Raw genomic sequence first — 24,462 nt, forward strand, 5'->3', positions numbered from 1 at the left:
AGGTATCTTGTCTCTGTTCAAAATATTCCTCTTGAAAAACTCAGGAAAGTTTGCTCTGTCCACAAGCTCCAACAGCTCGGCAGGTTAAAATCCAATGAGGAACGATGTATTTTGGTCTCAATCCAAAGGGAAAATAAGGTTGTCTGAGCGGCAGTAGATGAATTCCTGGCCTGAATGGAATGAGTGTGGAAAGAGTAGTTACAGCTCTCAGTTCAGTATGGGTCTGACAGCATTATTTAAAATTAAACTCTGCTCTATTACTGTAGCACTTGAAAGCATTCTCTAAATACTGGAATGAGGGAGGACATTTCAAAGCGAGTCGAAGTCCTTTCTTTGTTGATGTATCATTTGTTTTTCTTTTCTTCTCTCTATTCTCCCTTGACAGTGAGAGAATGTGTGTGTAAGTCAATTCCAGGCTTCACTTCACATTCCTCCTGATAGACTGATCAAATTGATCTTTTTGCTTCACAGCTCTTCAAAGCTCTGCACTCCTCAATGGGGTACCTGTTTGCGTTGGAGTTCTTTTAAAATAAATATTCTCTCTTGATGTCACACCCTCCCCCAGACACACATCCAAATCAGCACATCGACCTCTCCAGTGCCACATCTAGGCTACTTTAATTTTTATTCCAGGGTCCAGCCCTCACTTGACATAGAAAATAGAAGCAGGAATCGACCATTTGGCCCTTCAAGTCTGCTCTGCCATTCATTTTGATCATGGCTGGTCATTAAATTCAAGATCCTGATTCCCCCCTCCCCCCAAATCCCTTGATCCCTTTAACCCCAAGAGCTCTATCTAATTTCTTCTTGAAAGCATACAACATTTTAATCTCAACTACTTTCAGTGATAGTGAATTCTACAGATCCATCACCTTCTGGGTGTAGAAATTTCTCCTCACCTCAGTCCAAAAAGGTTTATCGCCTCTCCTTATCTTGACCATTCCCTGTCCTCAGCCCATCTCCCCTGTGCCAGGTTTCTCTCCCTGTTTGGAAATATTTTTGGAGGCTTCGCCAAATGCGGCAGAAACCTCTGCCCCCTTTGTCCATGGCTGGGATTTTCCAGTGCTGGTGCAGTGAACAGGGTTTTGGCTGGAGCACCAATTTCTCCATTCTCACTGGCTGTGGGGGTGGGAATAAATGAAATTGGAGAATCCTGCCCATGACCTCTGACCTCCAACTGCCCCACCCCCACTATTGACCAGTTAACATATTCACGCTGGTGATGCTCGGCCTTCACACACTAATCACAAAGCAAATAGAGTCCAGTTGACTGATTCAATGGGCGGAATTTTACTGGCACATCTGCCTGAGATTTGTACAATCACCCGGGGCCAGTGGAGAATTTTATTCTCCGAGCCTTGGCCACCCGCCCCCCCAGAATCGGGATGGGCATGCCGATAAAAATTTGGTCGATGAATCTTGACTGTCAGGTCAATCGCCCCTATCTCCCATGTCTGAAACATTATAACCAGGAAAAGTTTGCAATTACTTTTTTAACAAGCCACCACTTTTGAATGATCTGGTGATTTTCTCCCTCAGCTGCAGACAACAGTCTCTTGAAAATTAATCTTTAATCTAAAACACCAGAGAATCCTGGAGAGTTAGCAACACTGTTGACCTTTCTGTTCCAATCCTGTTGCAGGATTGATCAGGTGCTGGAGGCTAGTCTGATTTTACCCATGCTCCAAGGTCACACACACAGATGCAGCAGTTAATTGTCGATTCTTTACTGCAATCCCAGTAAGGAACAGTCAACTGGGCACAGCTTATCTGGTTTAATTTTTGTTGTGAGCCATTTCTGGGTTCAGTTCAAAGACTGCTTCATGGATCACTTAACATTACTCACAGGAGACTAGTGAGGGGGAACTCGAACTGGCTTCTGTCTAACACTGGCTTTCTCTCCAGTGTCAATCCAATTGCCTTCCAAAATGTAGCAGAAAGGAGCACAGATATTTCTGTTACAACAAGCACACTTTTGATTCTACTTATCTTCATCAGTGGCAGCATCGTTTGTGCAGCAGAGGTCTGGAGACTTGGGCTCATCATCTGGGCTGATACCTCAAGTACTGCCCAGAGGGAGTGCTGCACAGATGGATGTGCTGTCTTTTGTATGAGACACAGAAGCAAGTTCATGTGAAGGTAGTTGATGGTGGGGGCCGGGGGTAGGGGGGGAAATCCCAGCTTTTCATAGAATTTATCAGCACAAAACTGGATATGGTGGCATTTTATTTTGTTCATTCAGGAGATGTTGGTGTCGCTGACTGGACTAGCTTTTATTACCCATCCTGAATTACCCTTGAACTCAGTGATTTCAGAGTGAACCACATTGCTGCCGGTCTGGAGTCACATGCTGGCCAGACCAGGTAACAAAGGCCGATTTCTTTTTCTTAAAGATATTAGTGAACCAGTTGGGTTTTTACCACATTCAATGTTTCATGGTCACCATTTAGACTTTTAATTCCATATTTTTTATTGAATTCAAATTTCACCAACTGCCATGATGGGATTTGAATCTTGGTCCCAAGAGCATTAGCCTGGATCTCTTGATTACTAGTCCAGTGACAACACCACTGCCTCCCTTCTAGCATAGCAGTCATGTTACTGCACTAGTAATCCAGCCTATGTTCAGAGACAGTTCAAATCTCATTAGACAGGTAGAAATTAAAATTCAGTTAATTAATAAAACTGGAATTAAAAAGTCCACCTCAGTAATGGTGACCATGAATCTATTGGACTAACAAAATCAAACAGGCTACCTGATGTCAACTTAGGCATCACAAAGGAACACTCAACCCCATCAAGTCTTCCTCACTAACTATTCAACCTCTCCTCATAAGAAAATCCCTCCATACCTTATCTGGACGGCCTCCAATGCCAGTATATCTTTCCTTAGATAAGGGAACCAAATCTGTTCACTGTATTCCAGATCTAACTTGTGCCTTTAATTGTTTTAGCAAGACTTCACTATTTTTATCCTCATTCCCTTTGAAATAAAGACCAACATTCCATTTGCCTTCTCTATTCTCTGCTGAACTTGTATGCTAGCATTTTGTGATTTATGCACAATGTCCCCCAAATCCCTCTGTCTGTAGCTTTCTGCAGTCTTTCTCCATTTAAATAATGTTCAGCTCCTTTATTCTTCCTACCAAAGTGCTTAATTTCACATTTTCCTACGTTATTATATTCCATCTGCCAAGTTTTTGCCCACTCACCTAACCTGACCATTTCTCTCGATAGACTTTTTGTGTTATCTTCACCACTTGTCTTCCCACCTATCTTTGTGTCATCCACAAATTTGGTAATAGTACATGCACTCCCTCATCCAAAGTCATTAATATAAATATTGTAAATAATTGTAGCTCCAGTACTGATCCTGTAGACTCTACCAGCTACAGGTTGCCACCCCAAAAATGCCCCTCTTATCCCAACTATGTCTTCCATTAGTTAGCTAATCCTCTATGTGTGCTAAAATATTATCCCCAATACCATGGGCTTTTATCTTATTAAATAGCCTTTTGTATAGTACCTTATCGAATGCTTTTTGGAAATCAAAGTATATTACATCGGCTGATTCCCCTCTATCTATCGTTTTTATTACCATCTCAAAGAATTCTAATAAATTTGTCAGACATGATTTCCCCTCATGAAGCCATGCTGAATCTTCTGATTATAGTATGCATTTCTAAATTTTCTGCTGTTTCATCCTTCATAATGGACTCTAACAGCAGAAACAGCACAAGATGGACAGAGCCAAGTGATCCCATACACAAGTGATTAACTCAAAGATCTGCACTTCTGCCACATCTAGTTGTGAATAATGGACAACCTGAGGAATTAGCTCAGAGGCAGCATGGTTTTGTGAGTGGAAGGTTGTTTCCAGTAGGGCTCTGCTGTACTCAGTACTGCCCCCTTGTTTTTTGTGGTAGATAGCAATGATTTGGACTTGAATGTAATGTATGATTAAGAAGTTTGCAGACGATACAAATATTGTTTGATCCTGAAGACTTCAATGATTTCAATGAATTGGCCAGGTGGCTAGGACAATGGCAAATGGGGAGTTCGATCGCAGTAATGTATTTGGGGAAAACTAACAAGGCAAGGGATTACACAATAAATTCTAGAATACTAAGAAGTGTAGAGAAACAGCCGGATGCGTTTTTAAAAATTCTGTCATGGGATTTATGGGTGTCGCTGGCAAGGCCAACATTTGTTGCCCATTCTTAATTACTCTTGAAGTGAGTGGCTTGCTCAGCCATTTCAAAGGGCATTTAAGAGCTAACTACGTTGCTGTGGTTGTCAGGTCTGGAATTACATGTAGGCCAGATCAGGTAAGGATGGCAGATTTCCTTCCCTAAAGGACATTAATGACCCAGGTGGGTTTTAGTGACAATTACCAATGGTTTCATGGTCATTCCATCGCTAGACTTCTAATTTCAGATTTTTATTGAACGTTACTATGGTGGGATTTGAACCCGGGTCCTCAGAGCATTATGCTGGGTTTCTGGATTAATAGTCCAGTGACAATACTATTACTCCACCACCTCCTCAGATCCCTGAAAATGGTTGGAATTTTGTTTACAGTTCTGGTCAACTGTATTTATAGGAAGGATATATTTACTCTGGAGGGAGCACAGAGGAGATTTACAAGAATGTTGCCAAGACTGGGAAATTGTAATAATGAGGAAAGATTAATTAAGCTTGGGTCATTTTCCTTAAAAGAGGGGGCTAAGCTGTGACATAATTGAAATGGACAACATTTTAAGAGGCCTAGATAGATTGGACATGGAAGACTTGTTTTCCCTACAGGACAGGCCAATTATCAGCAGATTTAAGGTGATTGGTAGATTGATTAGAGGGAATATTAGGAAAAGCTTTTTCATTCAGAGAGGGGGTAGGTCTGGAACTTGCTGTGTGGATTGACTGTTGAGGCAGAAACCGTCAACTCACTTAAAATATACCTGGCTTGCAACATCTCACTTACTGTCCTGTCTGGAGACAATACACATCTCTTTAACCTATGCTTAATGCTATCTCCACTCACATTGTCTGCACCTTTAAGACTTGATTAGCTGTAAAGACTCGTATTCTAATCAATATTTTGTAAACTGAGTGTGTGCCTTTATATGCCCTGTTTGTGATCAGGACTCCCCACTCACCTGACAAAGGGGCAAAGTCCCGAGAGTTAGTGGCGTTTACTACCAAATAAACCTGTTGGACTTTAACCTGGTGTTGTGAGACTTCTTACTGTGTTTACCCTAGTCCAATGCCGGCATCTCCACATTAAGATCAGAGATTCAGTGCAGACTTGATGGGCCAAATGGCATCTCCTGCACTGTAAGGATTCTATGACACAATAGGAGTACATGATGTCTGTGTTGGTATGCTGGCGTTGTGAGACTTCTTACAATAGGAATACTGCAGATAGTTCTGGTTGCCACATCCTTGAAAATATATGATTGTAGTGGAGAGAGTATTGAGGAAATTTATGAGGATGTTGCCCAGACTGGAGAATTTTAATAGAAAGAGGAAAACAAGATTTATTGTTTCTGGTGGATAACTTTTCAAAAGTGATGGAAGGTGTTGCTGACAGAGCTATGGGTGCGGACGCTGGGAGAATCCCAAAGGGGGTTTTTTGCCGGTACTAAATGCACTAGCCTTTTCCCCTGAGGTTCTTTGACTCCCCCCACCCGCCCCCACCCCTACCCTCCCAACCTCTCCTCCTCCTCCTCCTCTAGCCCCAGTGTGATCTGTGTCAGGTACAACATGGCCTGAAAATCCCACCCTAAATATGCAGGCTGACAAAAGTCATCTTGGGATAAACTTTCTTGAAGGGTGATGTCCACGGGTTTGAACCCCAGAAGGCCCAGTGTGCCCCTGCTCTCCTGCCTCCTTTTGCTGGATATACCTACCACTGCTGTACCTGAAGGTTGGATATGAGGAACATCCCACTGTCCACTCCTCCATCACAACAACACCTCCTCAAACTCAGGTAACCTTGTTGGCAGCAAACGGGGGAACCAACCACCCTGCCCCATTCCCCACAAAATCTGCCAGGGACCCTGTGCAAGACAGAGTTGCTGATGGGCCTTAAGGATTTGCATTCCCACGCCTCATCCATATTCTGTTTAAACTAACATTAAAAGAACTATAAAGAGGTTTCTGCAGTTTTACAATTTTGGGCAAATTCCACGCTCCATAAATTCATTACATTCTGCCATATGTCGGAGGAAATAGTGAGGAAGAGTAAAATAAGATAGGTGAGGCCATTATACTCGGAAAGGACCATACACCAGAGAGTCTAGGATTGGTATGAGTCCAGTTTTGCCTTCTAGGAATTCCCAAAAGATAAACTAAGCAGTAATAAAGAACTTCCATTGATATAATGATGTACGTTAAGAGATAAATCCTAGCAAAGATAGCAAGGGGAATTCCCTAACTCTTCTTCGCACGGTGCGATGGGACTTTTTTTTACAAGACAGCGTCTCAATTTAACACCTCACCCAAAAGATGGCACCTCCAACAGTACCGGCATCCCTTCAGTACAGCACTAAAAAGTGTCCACCTATGTTACACGTTTGTGTCTCTGGATGGGCCTTGAACCGGCAACCTTTGGACTTGGAGGTGAAATGGTTGCTGACTGAACTATAACCAACACTGAAGCATTATCCATCTGTTAAAAAGACTGCAATGGAGTGCTGAGGCCACATTTGTCCTGAGTTGAGTTGACAACAGTGAGAATGTTGGGAGCAGATGGTCCACACTTATCCTTCTTACCCTCTCTAAATCCAATGTCCTTTGTTGGGAGTGTTGGATGCATTGTCAAACCTTCGCTTACATACAACCATGAAAACGAACAGCCCTTGGGGTCCATTCCAACATCACAAGGCAGTGGAAGGCTCTCTCCAATATGGCTGGTGCTTATGGTCCTTGTCCAGCAATATTTGCGATCAGTTGAATGTGTCGTTCCAGTTTCCTTGCTTTTTTGTTAGATTTATTTTCCTCTCTCTCCATCTTTCTCTTCCCGCAGACTGCTTCCCACCACGCATCCGCCTCCAGCCAGGAGGGCGGGACGCTTTGGACTGGCGACACCTCTATCGTCTTCAGTGCCACTCTGCAATCAGCTGGCGGGACGTGAGACTTGAGCAGGGTGAGTCGAACTTTGTCCATTTTTGTCTTCTCTTTCTGATCCCAGCTCCCATCCCCTCACCCCTCCTCCTACTCCAAGATGCACGTCTAACTATGTTAGTCTTAGCCTGCCAGCCCAGACCCAGCCAGTTTCAATTGGGTCGGTACCAACTGAAGATTTATCCAACTTGCCTAACCATGGTGGCTGATGTCACTGGGTTGACCCTCACAGGCCAGGGATCCAGATTCAATTCTGGCCTTAGGTGACGTTAGTGTGGAGTTTGCATATTCTCCCTGTGTCTGCAAGGGTTTCCTCCAGGTGCTCCGGTTTCCTCCCACAGTTCAAAGATGTGCAGGTTAGGTTGATTGGCCAGGCTAAATTGCCCCCTTAGTGTACAAAGATGTGTGGATTAGGTGGATTAACCATAGTAAATGGGGGTTACAGGGATAGGGCGGTAGGGGTGAGCCTCGGTAAGATACTGTTTTGGAGAGTCAATGCAGACTGAATGGGCCAAATGGCCTCCTTCTGCACTGTAGGGATTCTGTAAAAAAAATTCAGATGCCTTATGACCAGCCCAAGGCGAGCTTCCCCAAAAGTTGTCAATCCGGGCGAGACCCCACAATATGTCACCATCCAGCTGGGATACCAACAGTGTGGGTTCAATTCCCATATTGGCTGAGGTTATTCATGAAGGCTCAACCTTGCCCCTTACCTGGGCTTGGTGATCCTCAGGTTAAATTACCAAAGAGAAAAGCAGCCTATGGTCATCTGAGATGATGGTACCTTTTCCTTTAGAGGTTGAATCTTCGGATCAGGTGTTCTGTAGTTCAGTAGAGAGAGTTCAGTTCTTTTTGCAGCTCCGATCCTTCTGCTGGCTGACTGATTTTCAGAGTCAGAGGAAGACTTTTAGATGTTTCTGCAAAAGCTAGTTATTTTGCAGAGGCTCTACCTCAGTTACTATATCACCTGGCAAACTTCCAGCTGCAGTTTGTCACTGCACATGCATACAGATCCTGAACAGTTCTCTCAGCTAGCTTTTAGCCCCTGTTTTTGAGTATTCAAACTGGAATCCACCAGTTAGCCGAGTCAATTATACCCAGCATCTATGGATAAGATAGCCATCATGTTCCTTTGTCTTGGTAATCTTTCAATTCTTTTAGAATTACCTTGTCTGGAAGCACAGAAAAGGGTTGTTTAGAGACCCTGCAGCCATTCCTGTCAGTGGCTAGTAGGCATCTTCGGGGTCTGTGCCCTTTTTTAAAGATATCAAACTTTTTAAAGTCCAATATTTCCCTGCATAATCCCAGGGTTTCCTCTCTATCATCATAACACTGAAAAATCAAGATTCTGTTTAATATGTTTAAATAGACTGTCTGCTTTTATTCCATAAATAAATAAATACACTTGGGACTTCTCATGGTCAAATGCCACTTGCAGCATGAATTATTCCCATAAACTGCGACAGCTCCGTGATCAGTCCTGGTGAGTAAACCAGTGTTTGGAAACTTTAGCAAAGCAATTGATAGCTTGGGCATTGATGCCTATGTTTTCTGATCTACCACTTGCTGGTGCAGCCAGCTGGTGTTTAAGAGGGAATTAAATCTATTCAGGTTGATGCTTTTCAAAGCAACTATTTTACTCATCATTGCCCACTTTATTCCTGCTGGATAAGCACGGGCAAGTTGGTAATGTAGTGGTAATGTCACTGGGCTAGTAATCCAGAGGCTCAGGGTTCTGGGTTCACAAGTTCAGACCCCAACACAGCAGCTGGTGGAATTTCAAAAATATTGAAATCTGGAATTGAAAGCTAATCTCAGAAGTGATCACAAAATTATCAACTGTGATTAACACTCATCTGCTTTACCAATGCCCTTTAGGGAAAGTAATCCAAGTGGCTTGCATGCAACTTCTGATCCACCGTAGTGTGGCTGACTCTTAAGTTGATTTATTCATATCACATATAGGCTTACATTAACACTGCAATAAAGTTACTGTGAAAATCCCTTAGTCACCACACTCCAGCATCTATTTGGGTACACTGAGGGAGAATTTGGCATGGCCAATGAACCTAACCAGCATGTCTTTCAGACTGTGGGAGGAAACCAGAGCACCCAGAGGAAACCCATGCAGACACGGAGAGGACATGAAGACTCCACACAGGCAGTGACCCAAGCCGAGAATCGAACCCAGGGGCTCTGGCGCAGTGAGGCAGCAGCGCTAATCACTGTGCCACTGTGCAGATTTCTCAGTCAGGTTACATACTGAGGCCACTGACTTCATTGAAACAGTTCTTACACCAGTCATGTTGCATTGATATGGGGGCTAGAAGCAACCATGGAGAGTGGGTAAAGGGCATGAATTAGAATTGAGGGGACATGGGAGACATGAAAGGGACATGAGGGGCATGGACAAGACAGACCTTCCAAACCTATCTTCCCAAATCCAGACCGGGAAGCACATGTTATGAAGAAGCTGGCCTGATTCCATGGAAATCTCTAGGAGATACCTAGCTCCACACTGGGGTCAGCCAAGTCGGAAATACTTAATTCTGGTTTGCCATTCACAAGCTGCACCCTTATCCCACACCAGGGAAAATAGGGGGTGTTGGGGTAGGATGGAAAGGGATCCCAAAATCAGGTATTGCCCATCATATTCAAATGGTTACAGAGGCATTCTGATTCTGTGAAACTCTTGGCCATTGTGTCAAACAAATGTGTGCTTCAGCTTGCTTCGAACCCACAACTCAAAAGTTCAAACCAGAGAACAATGGAGAAGTGCGGTGAGGTTGATAAATGTGTACTATCGCCTTTATTACAATTAAAATGATGACAACACTCAGTAGAATTGTCTGTTTAACCCCATTAATCCCAAACATTCTCAGAATGTCGGTGTCCCTTTCTTTGCTGTGAAATATATGTGAACACAGAAATCAAAAGTAAAAAAGTATTTTTTGGTTATATCTATATCTATATATATATAAGGAGTTAGGAAGAGACACACAGTCACAAACACATTCATCTCTACAATGGCCCCCTCACATTAAACATTGGCCAAGCTACCCTTCCATGGCCCCGAACATGAACTTCTAGAAGCACTACCCCAGTTTAACAGTGGATAATTTAAAATGGTCAAAAAATGTTCAAAGAAGACAGAGGATAGCAGTGGAAGGGTATGTTTCTGAATGAAGGGCTGTGATAAGTGGCGTTCCTCAGGGATTGGTGCTGGGACCTTTGCTGTTTGTAATATATCCAAACGATTTGAAGGAAAATATAACTGGATTGATTAGTAAGTTTGCGGACGACACAGAAGTTGGCGGTTTTGCGGATAGCAATGAGGATCATCAGAGGATACAGCAGCATACAGATCAGTTGGAGACTTGGGTGGAGAGATGGCAGATGGAGTTTAATCTGAACAAAAATGAGGGAATGCATTTTGGAAGGTCTAATACAGATAGGAAATGTACAGTAAATGGCAGAACTCTTAAGAGATTTGCTAAGCAAAGGGATCTGGGTGTACAGGTACACAGGTCACTGAAAGTGGCAGGTGGAGAAGGTAGTCAAGAAGCCATACGGTATGCTTGCCTTCATTGGCCGAGGTATTGAGTTTAAAAATTGGCAAGTCATGTTGCAGCTTTATAGAACCTTAGTTAGGCTGCACTTGGAATATAGTGTTCAATTCTGGTTGCCACACTACCAGAAGGATGCAGAGGCTTTTGAGAGGGTACAGAAAAGATTTACCAGGATGTTACTTGGTATGGAGGGCATTAGCTCTGAGAGATTGGAGAAACTTCGTTTGTTCTCACTGGAGCGATGGAGGTTGAGGGGAGACCTGATAGAAGTCTACAAGATTATGAGAGGCATGGACAGAATGGATAGTCAGAAGCTTTTTCCCAGGGTAAAATAGTCAATTACTAGGGGGCACAGATTTAAGGTGCGAGGGATAAGGTTTAAAGGAGGTGTACGAGGCAGACATTTTACACAGAGAGTAGTGGTTACCCGGAACTTGTTGCTGGGGAAGGTAGGGGAAGCGGATACGGTCGTGACTTTTAAAGGGTGTCTTGACAAGTACATGAATAGGATGGGAATAGAGGGATATGGTCCCCGGAAGGGTAGGGGGTTTTAGTTAAGTCGAGCGGCATGGTCGGTGCAGGCTTGGAGGGCTGAAGGGCCTGTTCCTATGGCTGTAATGTTCTTTGTTCTTTTATTTAAAAAAAATCAACTCTTACCTTTTGTTATTTTTAATAGGAAGTGTGATGCTAGAAAGTTGATTCTCATGTCACACACACACACACACACACACACACAAGCCCCTCTCTCTCACACACTTACCCTCCTCTCTCACACACTCATCCTTCTCTAACGCACTCTCATCCTTCTGTCTCATACATTTATCCTCCTTTCTCAGATGCTCACTTGCCCTCAGTGCCTGCCCTTCGCAGCAGGTTTTCCCAAGTCAGATGCAGCAAGTTATTTGTCACCATTAGAATCTTCCAGTTTCACCAAAGTCTATGGGTTTTTTAATGGTTCATTTACCCCCAGCCTGCATTGAGCAACATGAAAATAAGCTTTGAGAGTTATCTTTAGCAACTTCCTGAGGGACAATGTCAATTAGATCAAGCTAGGTACAGCTGATAGCTACTAACAAGTCATGCTGCTTCTGAACTAAGCCATGCTAGTCTTTGAGTGTGGGTGTGTATAAGAATGACAATAAGAAATAAAAGGTAGAGAGCAGTAAAAAATTTAATGAAATAGAACAAAAGCAAAGGGGGGGCCGAGGTGGGGGAGGGCAAATCATCTGAAGTTATTGAATTCGATGTTGAGACCGGAAGGCTGTAAAGTGCCTCGCCGGAAGGTGAGATGCTGTTCCTCCAGTTTGCATTGAACTTCAGTGGAACATTGCAGCAGACCAAAGACAGACATGTGGGCATGGCAGCAGGATTGTGTATTAAAATGGCAAGCAATGGGAAGGTCAGGGTCCTGATTGCCCACAGACTGAAGGTGCTCAGCAAAGCGATCACCCAGTCTACACTGGGTCTCTCCGATATAGAGGAGACCACATTGGGAGCAGTGAATACAATACACCAAATTGATAGAGATGCAAGTGAAACACTGCTTAACCTGGAATGAATGTCTTGGGCCTTGGATGGTGAGCATGGAAGAGATAAAGGGATAGGTGTTCCACCTTCTGTGATTGCATGGGAAGGTGCCATGAGTGACAGGAGAAGTGTTGGGTATAGTGGAGGAGTGGACTAGGTTATTCCGGAGGGAACAGTCTCTGCGGAATGCTGACAGAGGGAGTGAAGGGAAGATGTGTTTTGTGGTGTCATCGCACTGGGGTTGGCAAAAATGTTGGAGGATTATGCTTTGCATGCAGAGGCTGCTAGGGTGATATGTGAGAACAAGGGGGAACTCTATCCTTGTTACGGGAGGGAGGAGAAGAGATGAGGTCATGGTGCAGGAAATGGACTTCATGCTGTTGGGGGCCCCGTCAACAACTGTAGATGGGAATCCACGGTTGAGGAAAAAGGAGCACATATTAGAAGCACCACTTTGGCATCATCAGAACAAATGCAACGGATGCGAAGAAGCTGAGAGAAAGGGTTGGAATCCTTACAGGATGTGGAGTGTGAAGAGCTGTAGTCCAGATAGCTGTGGGAGTCAGTGGGCTTGTAATGGATATTGGTAGATCGTCTATTGCCAGAAATGGAGACAGAAAGGTCAAGGAAGCAAAGGGAAGTGTCTGAGATGGACCAGGTGAAGGCGATGGAGGGATGGAAAATGGAAGTGAAGTTGATAAATTTTTCGAGATCTGGACAAGGGCATAAAGTGGCACCAAAATAGTCATCGATGAACCGGTAAAGGAGTTGTGGGAGGACAGAAGAAGAAGTTCAATATCATATCGAGCCCAGGATTCATTGAGGTGGGGACATAAGGGTAAAAAGCTGAGTCCTTTGCTGAGAACAGCATGCTCAGCCTCAAAAGAGGGGAAGGTCAGAGGGTACGGTGAAGGCACGGGCAGGGCTGGGGCTAGAAGAGATGGAGTTCGAGGGATTGGGAGTGGTGGAGGGCCTGGGATGTACAGTGGTGCTGATAAGTTGTTGAGGCTTGCGTTCCTTCACATCTGCAAGAAACTGGAAAAGTTTTTTGTTAAATGTTGAATGATGCAGTAAATGAAATGAAACTGGGAACAGGGACAGCTTTGAAAGAGAGTAAGATGGTGCTGCTGGAGAGGATTGTTGAGTGTCTTCATGTGATGGTGCAGGGAACTGAGTGTGTTCTCTACCTTTTATTTCTTTATTGTCATTCTTCATTTTTCTTCCCCCCCTCCACTCTTTCCCCCTATTTCATCTCCATTCCCTTACCTTTTCTCCTCCCCCACTTTCCCTTTCCTACATTCTATCTTTGTCCCATCTTTCCTCCCCCTCCATCAACATCTCCAACTATCACACTTACAGCTTCTCTGCCGTTTGGCCATTCACACCCTTTATTCTCTCTGTGGACAGCCATTTGCAGTCTTATCCCCTGATTTGACTCATCTTTCATTCCCTTATCCTGTAAGATAAATACCTCCCACTTCTGTGCCTTTTAGCTTTGACAAAGGATCATCTGGGCTCGAAACATCAGCTCTCTCACCCCTTACAGATGCTGCCAGACCTGCTGAGATTTTCCGTCCTTTTTTTAATAAGTCCAGTTACACCCGTTAGCAAGTTTTATACCAAATCTTGTTTCTTATGCAAGTCCAACCATATATGAAGGTCTTCCTCAAGCAGCCTCCATTGCAGATATTTTATTTAAAGCAGAGGTATGTGAAATGCTTTAAACAAAGTGACAGAGGAAAGATTAAAGAGTTTACTATCTCTGACAGTAATGTATCACCAGGCCCAGTTATAATGTTGGAACACTGGAGGATTGCTAGTGATATACCAAAGTTTACAGAAGGTAACAAGATGAGAGTGAGAAATTTACAAATCAGTCAGCCTAATCTCAGCAGAATAAAAATTATTCAAAAAAAATCTGAGGGACAGTATAAATCATCATTCAGAAAGGCACAGCTTACTCAGGCAGAGTTAGCATGTATTTGTAAAGGAAGAGGTAATGAGGAGTGTGCGGATTTTAGCAAGGCTTTTTTAGAGAGTTGGTGCAGACTCGATGTGCTAAATGGCCTCCTCTGCACTGCACAGATTCTACAATTCTATGGTTCTTTTTGACAACTTCCCACCCAGCAGACCGATCAGAGAAAAAAAGCCCATGGGGTCGAAGGGAAAGCAGCAAATTGGATCTAAAATTGACTCAGTAGCAAGAAGCAAAGGCTGGCCAATGGGTATTTTTATGACTAGAAGGCGATTTCCAGTGGCATTCCATTGGGCTCAGCGCAGGATCCCTTGCTGTGCACAGTATGCATCAACAATTCAGACTTCAATGTAGGAGACATGATTGTGTTGCTTACAGATTATATGAAAATTGCCCCCATATGCTTGATAATTGGGGATTGGGAAGGAAAGCTAGAGACTGCAGGATGATATTACTGGACTAGTCAAGTGGGCAGAAAAGTGGCAAATAGAGTTTAATGTAGAGAAGTATAAGGTAATGCACTGGGGAGGACAATTCAGAAAAGTGGTGACACAATAAATGATAAGAATTTGAGAAATGAGAATTTGAGGGTGGCACTGTTAGCACTGCTGCCTCACAGTGCCAGGGACCTTGGTTCAATTTCAGCCTCAGGTCACCGTCTGTGTGGAGTTTGCACTTTCTCCCCCAGCCTGCATGGGTTTCCTCCGGGTGCTCCGGTTTCCTCCCACAGTTCAAAGATATGCGGGTTAGGTTGATTGGCCATGCTAAATTGCCCCTTAGTGTCAAGGGTTTAGCAAGGTAAATGTGCGGAGTTACGGGAATAAAGTCTGGGTGGGCTTGTTGTCGGTACAGACATGATGGGCCAAATGGCTTCCTTCTGTACTGTGGGGATTCAATGAAGTGTGGAGAAGCAGGAAGTTCTTAGAATGCAAGGCCAGAGATCTCTGAAGGTGGCAGGAAAGGTAGCTCAGGTGATTAAGTAGGATCCTGGAATCCTGTCCTCCATTGGCTGAGACCAGTAATATAAGAACAAGGAGAATTTTCTAGAAGCAGGTAAAACACTAGACAGACCACAGACAATTTACTGTGTATGGTTCTAGTCAGTGCATTAGAGGAAGGACACTAGAGAACTTCAGAGGAAATAAAAAAGACTGGAAGTTTTAATCATGAGAAAACATTAGATTGTTATTTTCTTTGAAACGGAAATGGCTGAGGGGAGATTTAATTGATGTGCATAAAATTATGAGGGACTGAGATAGAGTTGATAGGAAGAATCTATTTCCCATTGCAGAGAGATCAATAACTGGAGGCGCAGATTTAACACAATTGGTAGAAGGAAGGGAGTTGTGGAGTAATGTTCTTTCATCAAGACACTGATGGAGGTTTGGAACTCATTGCTTGAAAGAGTCGTGTAGGCAGAAAGCCTCCGAGCATTCAAAAATGACATGGATGTGCATTTGATGTGCTGTAAAGAAGAGATACAACTAATGCAGACATGATGGGCTGAATGGCCTCTATTTGTGCCATGGGATGGTGGTACAGTGGTTAGCATTGCTGCCTCACTGTGCCAGGGATCAAGATTTGATTCTGGGCTTGGTTGTCTGTGTGGAATTTGTACATTCTCCTCGGGTGGGATTGTACAGCCTCGCTTCACATGAAACTATAAAATCCTGCCCGAGATCAATGGACATTTCCATTGTCTGCTCCTCACCTGCTCTGATTCCTGTGATGGGCAGGGGGAGGTAAAATTCTGACCCCCTGTCTTCATGGGTTTCCTCCGAGTTTCCTCCAGTTTCATAGAATGATAGAATAGAATCACTGCAGTGCAGAAGGAAGCCATTCAGCCCATCAAGCCTGCACCAACAACAATCCCACCCAGGCCCTTTATATTCTCATAGCTCCACATACTTACTTGCTAATTCTCCTTGACACTAAGGATCAATTTACCATGGCCAATCAACCTAACCTGTATGTCTTTGGGAGGAAACCAGGTGAAACCCATGCAGGCACGGGGAGAACATGCAAACTCCACACAGACAATCACCCAAAGCTGGAACTGAACCCAGGTCCCGGGCACTGTGAGGTAGCATTGCTAACCACTGTGCCACCAAGCCAAAAATGTCACAGTCCAAAAATGTCACAGTCCAAAAATGTGTAGGTTAGGTGGATTAGCCATGGGAAGTATTTGAGATTATGGGAATAGGATAGGGGAGAAGGCCTAGGTAAGATATTCTGTTAGACAGCCATTACAGATTCATTGCGTGAGAATCTGCGCTCCTCCCGAAACTGGAAAATCCCACCCGAGGTCAATGGACCTTTCCATGGTCCACCCCTCGCCCACTCCGATTCCCATGGTGGGCGCAATGGGAAAATTCACCCCTATGTGTTAAATGGCCTCTTTGAGCTGCAGGCATTCCTTGATTTTACGATAAATGTCAGTGTTTTCTGTTGGAAACTAACTCCAGATTTTCACTTTTATACCATGGCGAAGTTTAATCCAGTAAAAAGTCTGACAACACCAGGTTTTAGTCCAACCTATTTATTTGATAATATTCTCACTAGCTTTTTTTTTAATCCAACAGTTAAGCTTTATCACAATCACCCTGCACGTGGCAATGTATGGATGTTTCATATCTGTGGGAGTATCTTTCCTCCATGCTAATACTGCTAACTCTCACTAGCTCAACACAGCTGGGCCCAGCTAAATACAGCAATGGACAGTAAATGAACATTGACATAACTTAGGTCATTGTTACTGTCACACAACTCTGACTTATTTTTTATTATCTGTGGTGTGGAAATTCTGGCCCACCATGCTAGGATTTTCCACACTAACAGCTGGAAATTTAGGGGCTGTTGAACAAAGAGATGCCATGCCCAGAACTGAACTTAGGTGGGATCTCAGAACTGTCATTATATTAGAGTTGATACTGAACGGAACTGCATGGTATGAGATCCAAGATAAAGTATGAATGTTTGATGATCTAAAATGGGGATTTACTGAATGTGTAAAAGGAGGGTAGTTTTACTTTGAGATTCCATTGGTATTTTTTAACCTTGTGTAGTAGTAGTATATTAGTCACAAGTAGGCTTATATTAACACTACAATGAAGTTACTGTGAAAATCCCCGAGTTGCCACACTCCGGTGCCTGTTCACTGAGAGAGAATGGCCAGTGTTCCTAACCAGCACATTTTTCGGACTGTGGGAGGAAACCGGAATACCCAGAGCAAACCTACGTAGACACGGGAAGGACATGCAGATTCTGCACAGTGACCAAGCCAAGAATCAAACCTGGTCCCTGGCACTGTGAGGCCAGTGTGCTACTTTGCTGCCTCTGAAAAGGCCTAGTATGCAAGTCAAGACCAGAGATGTTCAAACCCCAAGAAGGAATAGATTGAAATATAAACTCATGAATGTTTGAATCCAGGTCCCTGGTGCTGTGAGGCAGTAGTGCTAACTACTGTGCTACCATCTCCTTTGTCTCTTCATTTTGACTTTCCTCCATGACTTTATTGTGATTGCCCTATTGTCACCTTCGTTGGAGTCACTTTTTCCATTCAGGTCATTCAGTTGTGATTTGGCAATACTGATAACTCAAGTCATTGTGATATCTTTCTACCACAGCAATTTTGATGTTTCCTTCCTCCAACTCCAAAGCGGCAGCTGCTACTGCTCTCAGGTGCTGGATTTTCAATGCTGGCTTGGGAATCCAATACCTGGATAAACTCCAGATTCCTAACCCATGCCCAAGCTGAGGCACTCTAATCGCCTCCCTCCCAGTTTAAAATGAAAATGGCCTAATGGCTGGGTGCCTCCAGAAGGTAGGAAGTGCCTGGTTGATGCCAGCAGCAAAGGCAGGAGACAGCCATGTTGGGGCTGCTGCTGCCTCGCTGCTTCAAGCAGGCAACTCGTGGGAACACTATTGAAGTGGAACAAGGCAGATATTGTCCTTGCACAACAAAGTGCTCTCCTGCAGGTGACTGTTGGCCCCAGAATTCTGTTTTGAAGACAATTGCAAAGATATTTACTTGGGCCCCATGATGAACCTGGTTCTCCCTGGAAATATATTTCAAAATTACATTTGGGAATGGACAGATTCTTTGGCAAGCTCATTAAGGAGCTTAAGGGACCATTAATTGGTGACAACTGCATTGCCCACTCCATTTCCATCTTCAAAGGTACAAAACGTAGCCAGAGGCAATGGGGTCTTGATGGACAATTTCTAGGACCAAGATTTTCAAATTCCATCTGTACCAGATCCAGATGCCAACACCCTTTGAAAATCCAGTCATGGTTTTCTTGTTATTTAGTGAACATGTGACTAATGCCTTCAGTTTTGTTATGAGCAGCTAGATTTCGAGTCATGCCATAAGCCAGAATCTTTGAACAAAGGTCAAGCGAATCATATCCAAGGTGGTAAATTTACATTGAACTTTGCGCTATCTCTTCAGCTCCACATCACTGTTGAATGATTTTTATTATACAGTGATAAATAGGCCTCTTCTACATATGCCCAGAATCCAAGCTTTAAATGGCTAGTCATGGGAAGATTGACCCGACAATTCTCACCTCAGTATCTTACTGCAAAGCATGTTCAGTGGGCTGGTTAACAAGATAAATTCAGAGGCGAGGTTACCACTTGTGGAGGGAACTCAGGAAAATAAATATAAGATAGCCGTTAACAAATCCAGTTGGGATTTCAGGAGGTACTTTTTTTCCTGGAGAGAGGTTAAGTGTGGGACTTGCTACCCCTGGGAATACTTGAGGTGATACCTTTAAATGGAAGCTTAATAAATCCATCAGCAAGAAAGGGTTAGGTGGCATGTGTATAGGGCTTGAGGAAGGAAAATGGATAGGAGTGCTTTATAAGTATAAACACCAGCATGGATCATTGGGCTGAATGACATCTTTCTGTACATTTCATGTAACAGTTGACTCCTTTTTAAAAATTTTTTTCATGCAATGTGGGCATTGCCAGTCTTTGTTGCCTATCATGATTTGCCTTGAGGCTCTGTAAAATATAGACCCAATTTGATAGGCCTGTCATTGTATGTCATAGTAAAAAGTCTGACAACACCAGGTTTTAGTCCAACCTATTTATTTGATAATATTCTCAATATTATCAAATAAATAGGTTGGACTAAAACCTGGTGTTGTCAGACTTTTTACTGTGTTTACGCCAGTCCAACGCCGGCATACCCACATCATGACATTGTATGTCATCCCAGGGACTAGTCCAGTGAAACTTCACTGTACTGCCTCCAATGAAAATATATCCTTTCTAAAATGTGGAGACCAAAACTGCACATAAAATTCCAGATGTGGTTTCAGCAACACCCTTTCAAAATGTGGTACGGTATCCTTTATTCTTGTATGCCAATCTTTTTAAAATACCTTTTGCCTTTCTAGTTGCTTGCTGTATCTGTGTGCTAACTTCCTGTGTTTCTTGTACCAGTAAATTCCCTTTGAACATCCATGCTCACAAATTTCTTATTCTACATTTTTATTATGATAAAGTGAATTATTTCACACTTCCCTACATTGTACTCCATCTGTCATTCTCTTGCCCACTCATCTCATCTACCTACATCTCTTTGCAGCCTCCTCACAGCCTACCTTTCCACCGAGCTCAATACTACCAATAAACTGTATTGTTGGCTAGGACAGCATTTGTTGCCCATCATTAGTTGCCCTTGACAAGGTGGTGGTGAGCAACCTTCTTGAACCGCTGGTTCCCTATGATGTAGGTACACCCATAGTGCTGTTAGGAAGGGTGTTCCTGGATATTGACCCAGAATTGGTGAAGAAACAGCGATATATTTCCACGTCAGGATGGTGGATGGCTGGGATGGGAATTTGCAGGTTGTGGTGGTGCCAGGTAACTGCTGCTCTTGTGCTTCTAAATGGTAGCAGTCATGGTTTTGGAAGGTGCTGTTGAAAGAGCCTAGGTGAGTTCCTCCCTGAGACTGCCTTGGAGGGGGGGTGGGGGGTGGTGTAAGCCAAGAATAAGAATTCAAATAATCAGGTTACCAGTAATGAAGGAAATTAATCGTTCCCTCCTCCAATTTGGGCCTCTAGGAAGACTTCTTTGTGAATGCAGGAATCCCACTGGGAACCTGACTGCATGGATAATAATGCACCAAGCTATTTCCTCGCCCACCTCTGGATACCCTGCCTACCCTGAAATATGTGCCAGGGTCTTGGGGAAGTTGAAGGATGAGACAAAATCCCACTGCTCTGCCCCAGTTGAATCCTGAACCTCAGATCTTCATTGTATGACTCAGCTACTGACTGAATATATGTTGAAAGCTCTATTATCTAGGGAGGCATGAGTTAGTTCATTAACATTAAAAGTGATGCACAATTCTATAAAGCAGTGAGTTAATGGTAATGGCATATTCTATGTTGCGTGTAACTGGAAAAGAAATGTTGAATACTCAGCTTCTTTAAGTATAAGGAATCCAATGAGAATTAATCTTATTTGGTATGAACCCAAAGTATTTCACTAGAATCAATTTGACTAAACAATTTCTTCATAAGTTGCTACACTTTGATGATAAAACATTAAAGTAACAGCAAAATGTGGCATTTTTTAAACACATTGTTCCAACTGTGTGGAATTCAAGACCAAATTCACTCAAATTCCTTCATTCACGAGACATGCAAACCTATAGGAGATGATGACAAGAAAGTAGCAGGCTTGAAGGGCTGAATGGCCTACTCTGACTCCTAGTTTCTATGTCAATCCATTGAGCCTGCACTGTGCTACCATAATACTCTAAGCATCATCATTTGTAACACCCACCATAACGCCAGCAGCCATGTGATCTCCTGGGTGTGACAAACTAAATCAGATAATAAATAGGGATAATAGGGATAATAATTACCAATTTTGGAAGAACAATATCAGGGAAATTTATCTCCAAATTCCTTAAATTGATTGAAATGAAACCAGGAGAATACACTGATCTCCATTTTGATTGTTTATTATTTGACCTATCTTTATGGGTGCTATTCGGATTGGCGGATGGTGACTAGTGGAGTGCCCCAGGGGTCGGTGCTGGGGCCTCAGCTATTTACCATTTATATAGATGATCTGGAGGAGGGAACCGAGTGTAGGGTGTCGAAATTTGCTGATGACACCAAAATTGGTGGAAAGGCAAATTGTGCGGAGGGTGTGGAGAGTCTGCAGAAGGATCTAGATAGGCTGGGCGAATGGGCCAGGAAATGGCAAATGGAATTTAATGTTGGCAAGTACGAGGTGGTCCACTTTGGTAGGAATAATGGTAGGAAGGATTATTACTTACGTGGAGAAAAACTGCAGCAGGCGACGGTGCAGAGGGACCTCGGGGTCCTTGTGCATGAGTCGCAAAAACCCAGCTTGCAGGTGCAGCAGGTGGTCAGGAAGGCGAATGGGATGCTGGCCTTCATAGCGAGGGGGATTGAATATAAAAGTAGGGAGGTCTTGCTGCGGCTGTATAGGGCATTGGTGAGGCCGCAGCTGGAGTACTGTGTGCAGTTTTGGGCGCCGTACTTACGCAAGGATATTTTGGCCTTGGAGGGAGTGCAGAGGAGGTTTACTAGGCTGATGCCGGAGTTGAGGGGGTTGAGCTATGAGGAGAGGCTGAATAAATTAGGCTTGTACTCGTTAGAGTTTAGAAGAATGAGGGGAGATCTCATTGAGACGTATAAGATGATGAATGGGATGGATAGGATAGAGGTGGAGAGACTCTTCCCGCTCAGAAAGGATAGTAGGACTAGGGGGCACAGCCTCAAGATAAAGGGGGGGTGGTTTAGAACGGAGTTGAGGAGGAACTTCTTCACTCAAAGGGTGGTGAATCTCTGGAATTCTCTGCCCGTTGAAGTGGTGGAGGCTACCTCGCTAAATATTTTTAAGACGCGGGTTGATGGGTTTTTGATAAGAGAGGGGATTAAGGGTTATGGGGAGTGGGCGGGAATGTGGAACTGAGCCAAGACAGATCAGCCATGATCTTATTGAGTGGCGGGGCAGGCTCGAGGGGCTAGATGGCCTACTCCTGCTCCTATTTCTTATGTTCTTTATGATGCTGCGATTTCTACCTGCCAGCAGGAAATGTTCAATTCTCTTCTGGATGTACACAATGAATCTGAACCCCCTGGATGAGCCAGTAGTTTGTTCCATCGGCTGATTTCCAGTGCTCCACCATTGTCAGGCATGCCTTCAGCTACTTAGATTCGAAGGCCAGGATTTTCCAGTCCCGCCTACTACAGGAATTGTCAGGGTGGGATAGCATAGTTGATGGCCCAGCCAAAGATCCAATAACTTAGGGTAGGAAATTCTGGTCCTGCAGCAGGTGGTAACGTTAAAATCCGACCTAAGCTCTGGAAATGCCACCTAAGCCTCTCCACCTCTCAGTCTTCTGCTTTTCACTTCCATTTAGAACCTACCTCTCTGGTCAGGCTTTTGGTCACCCACGCTAATACTTCCTCATGTGGTTTGACGTCACATTTTAATTTTGTTACGTTCTTGTGATGCACTGTGGGACTTTTACCACTTTAAAGCCACTATACAAATGCTATATGTCATTAAAAGAAAGATTTTACATAGTGCTGTTCACCACCACAGACATTAGCATTTATTTTTTGAAGTGTAGTCACTGTTGCATTGTGGGAATCACAGTAAGTCATTTTTACCCAGCAGACAATAATGTGATAACGTTAATGGTGGCACAGTTGGTAGCACTGCTGCCTCACAGTGCCAGGGACCCAGGTTCAATTCCAGCCTCAGGTCACTGTCTGTGTGGAGTCTGCGCATTCTCCCCATGTCTGCATGGGTTTCTTCTGGGTGCTCCTGTTTCCTCCCACAGTTCAAGGATGTGCAGGTTAGGTTGATTGGACATGCTAAATTAACCCTTAATGTCCAAGGATGTGATAGGTTAGAGGGATTAGCAGGGTAACTAAGTGAGGGGAGGGCCTGGATGGGATTGGTGTCGGTGCAGGCTTGATGGTCTGAATGGCCTCCTTCTGCACTGTAGGGATTCTATTCAAACCAGTGAAACTGTTTTTAGTGATCTTGATTGAGGGATAAATATTATAAGAAGTCTGACCACACCAGGTTTGAGTCCAACCAGGATAAATATTGGCCAGGAAACGAGAGAAAAACCCTGCAGCACTTCTTCAGAATGGTGCCACGGAATATTTTCATCTGGGTGGCAGATTTAAAACAGAGATGAAAAGAAATGACTTCTCTCAAAGGGTGGTGAATCTGTAGAATTCACGACCCCAGAGAGTGGTGGATGCTAGGGCATTAAGTAAATTTAAGGAAGAGGTGGACAGATTTTTAATTAATAAGGATTTGAAAGGATTTGGTGAAGGGGCAGGAAAGTGGAGATGAGGCCAAGATGAGATCAGCCATGATTGTATTAAATGGCGGAGCAGGCTCAAGGGGCTGAATTGTCCACTTCTGCTCCTAGTTCTTGTAATTCTTACGTTCTGACATTTGCACCTGCGACAGATAAATTAGTGAGGACAAAGTCATATAATTTCTTCCTTTTTGTGTTTCGGTGACCAACTGCCACAGTCTCAGACAGATATGCTTCATAGGACCCAACCAGCTTGGTGCAACAGAGTCGCTCTAGGTAATGAACATTGAAGGCCGAGTCCAGGGTACATTCTGTGCCCTTGGTGTTCTTCCAAATGGTGTTCAACATGGTGGTATATTGATTCATCAGCTTTGGAGAATGGTAGGTGGGAATCAACAGGAGATTTTCTTGCTGTTGTTTGTACTGATGCCATGAGACTTTATGGAGTCCAGAGTCAATGTTGAGGACCCCTAGGGCAACTATACTATGACTATATTACCAATGTGCCACCACCTTTGGTGGGTCTGCCCTTCCCCTGGGCAGAATCCCATCGGATCCCATAGAATGCCCACAGTGCTGAACAAGGCCATTCAGCCCATCAAGTCTGCATTGACTCTCTGAAAGACCATCCCCCCCCCCCCATTCCCTCCCCTCTGCCCTATCCCCATAACTGCACACATTTACCATGGCTAATCCACTTACTCGATATATCTTTGGACTGTGGGAGGAAATTGGAGCACCTGGAGGGAACCCATGCAGACACAGAGAACGTGCAAACTCCACAGTCACACAAGACCTGAGTTGCACTGTCAGTCAGCTGTGCTAATCACAGTGCCACCGTGCATACCCAGGAATGGTGATGGTGGTGTCTGGGACGTTGTCTGCAAAGTATTATTTGTGAGTAAGACTTTGTCAAACTGTTG

The 24,462-nt window shown here is 43.9% G+C and overlaps 1 protein-coding gene across 1 annotated transcript in view; it reads left to right on the forward strand.

Moving 5' to 3' along the window:
• Positions 1-24,462, forward strand: part of LOC145342052 (RNA-binding Raly-like protein) — an 883,196-nt gene that overhangs the window by 414,962 nt on the left and 443,772 nt on the right. The window contains exon 4 of the mRNA XM_080187223.1: positions 7,028-7,147. Within this exon, the coding sequence (XP_080043349.1) occupies positions 7,028-7,147 (120 nt within the window). The remainder of the gene's footprint in view (positions 1-7,027; positions 7,148-24,462) is intronic.

This window comes from Carcharhinus amblyrhynchos, chromosome 4 (genome assembly GCF_965287045.1).
Source record: "Carcharhinus amblyrhynchos chromosome 4, sCarAmb.v2.hapA, whole genome shotgun sequence".
In the NCBI taxonomy this organism is placed as follows: Eukaryota; Metazoa; Chordata; class Chondrichthyes; order Carcharhiniformes; family Carcharhinidae; genus Carcharhinus; species Carcharhinus amblyrhynchos.